General features: G+C 57.8%; 1 protein-coding gene across 1 annotated transcript; it reads right to left on the bottom strand.

The window, feature by feature from the left end:
* Window positions 1-5,669: 5,669 nt before the first annotated feature.
* IVL (involucrin) lies at window positions 5,670-6,464 on the bottom strand. The gene has a single exon (XM_015598307.1). The coding sequence runs from the start codon at window positions 6,462-6,464 to the stop codon at window positions 5,670-5,672; it is 795 nt and encodes a 264-aa protein (XP_015453793.1).
* Window positions 6,465-7,364: the final 900 nt, after the last annotated feature.

Genomic DNA, 7,364 nt, shown 5'->3' on the forward strand with positions numbered 1-7,364 from the left:
GGGCGGGTTCAGGGAGCCGGCAGGGCCCAAGCCCGTGGTGCGTGGGCCTGCGCAAGGGTCTGTGCTGGGGCGACTTGACCCACGTGCTGCTTGAGGGAGGTCACACTGGGTGCCCTTAGGAGGTGGGCTGAGCCTGGACACCGCCCAAAGCATATTTTTATTCTGGAACTTTATTCTCAGGTTAGCCAGGAGGAAACCAGCCTTCAGTAGGTGGCGGCGATGTACTTTTGAAGGCCGGGGATGGTCGTCTGTGAGGTGTGGGTGTCAGGCTTTTCTGGAAAGTGCCTCTGTTTAAAAAGTGCTTCGTGTCAGACCTCACGCTCCCACCCGAGGTCCAGAGGAGAGAGCTGCCGGACCGAGTGGCCTATGTGGAAAGAATCTTCTCTCTCCTTCTCCAGGGCGGAAGTGCCATCTCTACTTACTAATTCGGCCTTCAGCCAGGCCCTGGCTGCTCTGGGGCACCCCCGCTGTCCCTTAGAGTCAGACGTGGCTGGTGGCTTCTGTCTTGCCCTGTTGGCGAGAAATCCCATCTCCCGTTTCATTTCAGCCACCTCACGCCTCGAACAGGGGACTCGAGGAAGAACGCACGACGTGGTGATGAGGCTGGCCAGCTTTGCCATCGATCTCTCTGCCACCCAGAACGCTCGCTGCGTTTATAGCCCGCGTTCCCCGGCTGTGCCTGCGCTCGGCTGCTCCCGGGGGACCCTGCTCCGTCCCCTGTAAGGGGTACTCATTCTTCAGAGCCAGATCTTACGTCATCCCCTCTGGGACTTTGGGTTCAGATAGATCCGGGTCTGAATCTCAGCGATTAGCGAGTGACCTTGGGTGCGTGACTTGTCTTCTCTGAACCTCGGTCTCCTCGTCTCCAAGGCGAGGAGAATAATTGTACTTGACACGGCCTCGTGGTGCCTGGAAGATGAGATCATGCCTGTAAAGCCTGTGACGCTGTGACGACGGAAGGCCAGCGCTCACTAAGGGGTGACGGTTCTTGCTAGTAGAGTGATCTGTGCTTTGTCTTACTCCTCTGCTCACCCCGAATCTTTCAGGGCGCAAACTACCCTGTTCGTCACCATTTTCTAGGCGGTGTCTCACGTGGAGCCTGGACACCGCCCAACCTCCGGGGGCGGGTGGGAGCGGGCAGGGTTCCTGTCGTCCAGTCCTGCACTTCTGCATCCTGACACTAGAGGGCAGCAGGAGACCACAGACGCGTGGGAAGCCGGCCGCCGCCCCCGATGCCCTTGCCCTCGGCTGGCCCCGGCGGTGGTGCGACCGGGGGCTGGAACTGTCCTCTCGTTCCTTCGTGCCGGGACAACCTGCAAAACACATGAGCCAAGAGCCCGGTGTTGTGGTCCTTTGGGGAACTCCCGGGCAGTTCGCTTTAGCTGACTGGTTTAAGGGTTAAATGGGTTCACGAATGCAATAGGCTTCGAGCAAGGCCCCGCGCATAGGAAAGAAATCGGGCCTATGGTAATGGGCCAAATTAGGGAAGCGAATAAAACGCATCGAGGAAATCGGAGGGAGCTCTGCAACCCCGAAGCGCGAGCCGGAGCGCAGGCGCTAGACCTCGTGCCAAGCGCTTTGCAAATATTGTTTCCTCCCCAAACCAACGCCGAAAGGTCGGGTCGGTGTTTCCGTCTGCATTCTAACCAGTCGTGGACTGAAGGTTCGCGTCCCCCGCCCTTTGCCCCCCCCACATTTCTATGTCGAGGTCTTACCCCAGTGTGAGGAGGCGGGGCCTTTGGGAGGTGAGAGGTCGTGAGGGCGGAGCTCTCCTGAATGGGACCAGAGCCCCTATGGGAGAGCTCTCCCTGCCCACCTCCTCCAGGCGAGGACCCAGCAGAGAGTCCGCATCCAGGAACCAGGAGCGGGGAGCTCACCAGTGTCAGCTCTGCCAGCACCTCCATCTCAGACTCCCCGGCTTCCAGAACTGTGAGCGGTAAATGTCCAAGCCGCTCGGTCTACGGCATTTTTGTTACAGCCTCCTAAACGGATGAAGAAAACCACGAGGAACGAGATCAGAGATATCACGTAACTTGCCCATGGTCAGGGCTGTGTCTGACTCTAACCGGCGTTATTTGAACCTGCGCGGTGTGCCCCACCTGGCCAGGCTGTTTGTTCGATCATCATCATCCTCCTCATCGTTATTATCGTCATTGTCATCGCCCAGTAGATTGGTCTAGATGTTTATTACTCAGGGGTGAGATCAAGCTGGTCTTTTCCTGTATGAGATGCTGTGGCATTGCGGTGACTCCTGCTGCCTGGAGACATTAGGAAGTGTTCAGCACAGAACAGGGACGTACATGCTGCGCGCCAGAGCTCCTGGCATCTGCGGCAAAGGCCGCAAAACGAAAGAGGATTCGAGATTTAAAAGTTTTTACAGAAATGCGAAAGGCTGAACACGAACGGCCTAGAAGTTAGTCCCAGGCGGCTGCGGTCACGCCCGGCTCGGCCACACGCTTGCTGGCCGACTTCCTCTCCTGTCTCATCTGATTCCTTCTGGCGCCTCTGGCTCCTCCCGCTTGGGGTCACTGCTCAGAATAAACGAGGTCCTCGTGCTCATTCTTTTGTCTCAGACTCTGCTGCTTTGGGGGAACCAAGCGGGGAGCTCTCCAGAAAAGGTTTGAAAAGTTCTGCACCGTCCTTTACATTTTTAAGTTGAAATCTAATTCTTCTGCTGTGTGTCTAACTAGTTACAAGGGATACAATTTCTATGTCGTAGATATTGGCATTTTGCAATGAAATCATTGTTTTTCACTATTGCGTGGGAATTTTAAACACATTCAAAGAAAAGTAGGATGAATCCCATGCGTGTTGCCCATCTTTAATCATTATAAGATTATGGTCGCTTACGCTATATTTACATCTCCACTCATCGGCTCCCCCCGGAGCTGTTTTTTTAAGCCAATTCCAGACTTATGTCGATTCTTCTGTAGATATCTCTAAATCAAGGACTCTCCCAGCAGTTGCGTTCAATATTATCGTACCTTAAAGAAACTAATGAAGCTTTACGTTATGACGTATCCAGTCGGCATCCCCATTTCCGGTCACCTCGTAAAGGTCATTAATTTCCTAATAATTTATTTAAACAGATCAGAATAAGGTCGGCGCATTAGAACGTGGATACACCTACTACATTTATTTTAATCTTTAGACCGTCTGTCCATTTTTTGTCTCCTTGGGATTTTTTATTGAAGAAACCACGTTATTTGTCATCCAGAGGTTTTCACAGCCTGGATTCTGCTGGCTGTGGCCTCGTGGCGTCACCCCATGTCACCTATGCTTCGGTTTGGTTTTGCCTCCGTCTGTTCGTATGGTGACACTTTTCCAAGTGACTGCCCTTGGGCAACTGGGTGGGTTTTACGTCTCCCTGGGGTGGCCCTCGGCCAATGTCCCATGGGAACGAGGGTGGGGGAGCCGGCTCTGGAGTCTACCTTCGGCACAGCTCCGAGGCTGCTTTTACGTTCCGGAATTTTCTTGCAGGGTCAGGTGAAGCTACGCTCCATGTTCTCTGCCTGAAACCACGTGTTTTTTTTTTTTTTTTTCTCCTGCACGTCCCGCTTGTCCTCCTCCTGTGCCGGTGTCCCCGAGAAGCGCTGCCTTAACGAACCACTTGCAAAAGAAGCGTCATCTCAGGAAATGCTCCTGGGGAGCCCGGACGATGATGGCTCATGCCAGCTGTGCTATTTGCTGAGAGGCTGACTCTGCTGGTGGGGTTTGGAGTCAGCTCGCTCACTCGAAGACACAAGAACGTCCGAGCTTTGTAATTACCATCTCTTATGGCCAATGCGGGCGGATACAGTGGACGGTGCCGCCTGGCTTGTGGGACATCTTTGACATTCGAGATGTACAGAGGAAGCGATAGCCTTGAAGACGGAGGAATTGGCTGATTGTCGCCGGATGCGATGGATGCTTTACAGAGAAAAACATAAACGCGGGCCGTCCAGTCATTATCTTCAGAGTGACGTGGAAGTCGGAAGGCCCCCGCAGCGGCGTTTAAAGAGGCTCTCACCTCCCGCAGCGGGCCCGAGACCTCACGGGGACCTTCGCAGAGGCTAAAGGGGCAACATCCAACTATTTCTTACGCTAAGGGCGGGACTCGGACGGAGAAGGCTCGGAACCTCGGGCCTCGGCATGGAAGAGGGGAAACCGCAAGCCTTGCGCTTGATCGCACGGAACCCCAGGATCTCTTGCGTTCTCCCAGCCTGGAGAAGGGGGCCGCATCCCCACTGGGCAAAGACTACGAAGGATTTTCAACCGAAGCGGATGCCTCGTAAGACAACCCTTGTCTCACTCAAGATCTGCCCCGCCGCCTCTCCTGGTCATTGGTTCAAGGTCTCGGCAGAGCCAGCTGGGTCAGGAAGGGAGAACCAGCCCACCGAAGGACCTGCGGGCAACAGCCCCCAGGTGGATGCACAGACGGCGGTGCCGTTACCCAGACGACGACACTTAAGGAAGAGAGACAGTGAGTGTCGCTGGAGGTGGGGATGGGGGGAGGGGCTGCTAAGTGCCGTTCGGACCTATCGACTTGGGTGCCTGTGGCCATCCCGGGAGCAATGTCCCTGACGTGTGCCCATGCTCTTGGGAAAATGGGTAACTTGACGATCTGCCTGAGACGATGTGGTTAGACACTCAAAGGCAGGGGAGCCCCAGGAAAGAGAGAGCCCCAAGTCCTGAGGGACCGATGGCAGGGCTGGCCACGGAAGTGTCAGAGAGGGCGTCAGGTGCAGTGACCTTGAACCCTATTTCTCCAGCCTATTCGGCAGTTTGGCTTCCACGATTCCAGGTGGCCCGACCTTCACTTCCTTTAGTGACGCTGTCACGTTCCCCGTGAGAGGCCAGTCCTGGGAGCCTCTCCCCTCCCCCACCTGGCCCGGTTCTGCTCCAAGTGCGACCCTCAAGTCGTCCTTAGCCAATGAGGCAGCCACAAGGCTCTCGGGGACCATGATGGCACTCTACAGAGAGAGAGCCCGGGAAGGGACCAGGACCCAGAGCCCCGACCTCTCAGAGCTCTGCGCTCCCCAAGCCCACTCAGGACCTCACTCTGCTGTATTCTGGGCCGTGGGCCGGGACTGGGCTGGGTGTGTGTGAGAGGCAGTGCTGAGGTGGGTAGACCCTCCCCCTGCCCCCCTCCAGAATGACGGGCCCCCCCTCATGGCTGGACAGTGTTGCTTCCAGGGGCCCGACAACTTGTTTTTGTTTTCATTGTGTTGGTTTGCTTTCTTTTTCAGAAGCTGCGGAAGGTACTGGAATGTACTGGATGGAGCTGGGAGCAGATTAAAGAGGGATGGAGATGTGTGCCCCCTTTGGGAGCTGGCCGCGAGTGTCAGTTGCAACCTCCGAGTCACACACAGGTTTTTATGTGGTGAGAGACGGGACAAAGGGAAAAACAGCACAGGACCTCGGGACTTCCAGAGTTTATTTGGCGTCATCGTGCGCTCACAGATCCGGCTGTAACACGGGGGTGACCTCAGAGGGACTGCGGGACCGTCCACAGGCAGAGGCCCTGGCACCTGAGGCTGGAACTGGGCTCATCAAGAGCAGCTGCTGGGCAATGATCTATCACAGAGACATGCAGAAGGTCAAGGTCGGGCAGGTTCACAGATGAGGCTGGGGACCTGAGGGAAGTGAGGCCACTGGCTCTCTCTTCACTAGCGGGACATTGGCGGTGGTTACTTATGTTTGGGGGGCCACGGCACCTCCCGCTTCTGCTGCTGCTGCTCTGCCGGGGGCGCGACCTCTCCCTGCAGTGGCTGGACTGGGCGGGTCTCTTGGACCTGGCCAGGAGGAGCAAGGAGCAACGCGGGCGGCTCCGGCGGCCCCTCCCGCTGCTCCAGGGGCTCGTCTCCCTTTGCCAGCTCTCGACCCAGCTGCTGGTCCGAGAGCTGCTCACTCTCTCCCAGCTCTTCCTCCAGCTGCTGCTCCGGGCTTTCTGTTTCCTGACGGTCCTCACGCTGCTGCTGCTGCTGCTGCTGCTGCTCCAGGTGCTGTTCCAGGTGCTGCTCCAGGTGCGCTTCCTGCTCCTGTGACTCTTGCTGCTGCTGCTGTTCCAGGTGCTGTTCCAGGTGCTGCTCCAGGTGCTGTTCCAGGTGCTGTTCCAGGTGCTGCTCCAGGCGCTGTTCCAGGTGCGCTTCCTGCTCCTGTGACTCTTGCTGCTGCTGCTGCTCCAGGTGCTGCTCCTGGTGCTGCTCCAGGTGCTGCTCCAGGTGCTGCTCCAGGTGCTGTCCCTGCGGCTGTGGCTCACCGTCTTGCTCTGGCACCCCCTTCCCAGGAGCTGCGTGTTTCTCCCTGTGCACCGAGGGGACCTCCCCTGGGAGCTCGGGGGGCACCTTCTGGCACGGGCCGGGCGGCAGAGTTGGCTGCTTCGCCTGCTCCTGCTGAGTGTCGGCGGGAGGAGAAGCAGACTCGAGGGGCTGCTGCCTGAGGGCAGGGGGCAGGGTCACTGGCAGAGTGGTCTGCTGGGACATCTCAGAAGCTGCTTCGGGTCAGCCTGAAAAACAGGAGAGGTCGGAGGTCGGCAGAAAAGAGGAAGTAGACGAATCCCGGTGAATCCGCCACAGCACCCCCTCTCCCCTGGAGTGGGGTACTCCCCACAGCCGTCATTCTCCAGAAGCAGAGAGTGAGGCGGGGAGAGGCCCTCCTGGGAGCCTCCTGCTCCCCTGCAGGCATCTGTGCCCCCTGCTCCGTCTCCTCCTGCCTCCGCCCTCATCCTGACATCCGCTGACCAGGGAGGACAGAGCGTCCTGGGAAAGGAACGGTCTCCTGAGTCCCGGAGGCCAAAGCCCACACCAGAGAGGACCCGACAGGCCATGGCGTGAGCCTGGAACGGGACTCACACGACGTATGGCTTAAATCTCCCGCCGAAATGCTGTGTGCTCCTGGGCAAGGCAGCCAGCCCCTCTGGGCCTCAGCCATCTCCTCTTCACGATAAGCAGATGGGCCCGCTCAGCGGCAGAGCGTCTCTCTCTCTCCTGACCTCGAGCTTGGGGCGAATGTGTGCTCCTGGGCAAGGCACCCAGCCCCTCTGGGCCTCAGCCATCTCTTCGCGATAAGCAGATGGGCCCGCTCGGCGGCAGAGCGTCTCTCTCTCCTGACCTCGGAGCTCGGGGCGAGGGCCGGAGGGAGGGGGCGGCCGGCCGGCTCTTCCAAGGCTCCACTTCTGAGGCGCGCCTTCCTGTCCCTGCTCTGCCTGGGTGTCCCCACGCAGAAAGCTTTCCCGTTCTGCAGTCCCCCCCGTTTGGCGCACAGCCAAGAGTTACAGCCTTTCTGTGAACACCCCGCCCCCATAAGGAGGAAAAATCACCGTCGACCCAAATCACACAGGTTTAGGAAAGAAATTGGCCATATTGTCCTGCACTGCCCCGCCC

The sequence above is a fragment of the Pteropus alecto genome, unplaced genomic scaffold (assembly GCF_000325575.1).
Source record: "Pteropus alecto unplaced genomic scaffold, ASM32557v1 scaffold49, whole genome shotgun sequence".
NCBI classification, from domain to species: domain Eukaryota; kingdom Metazoa; phylum Chordata; class Mammalia; order Chiroptera; family Pteropodidae; genus Pteropus; species Pteropus alecto.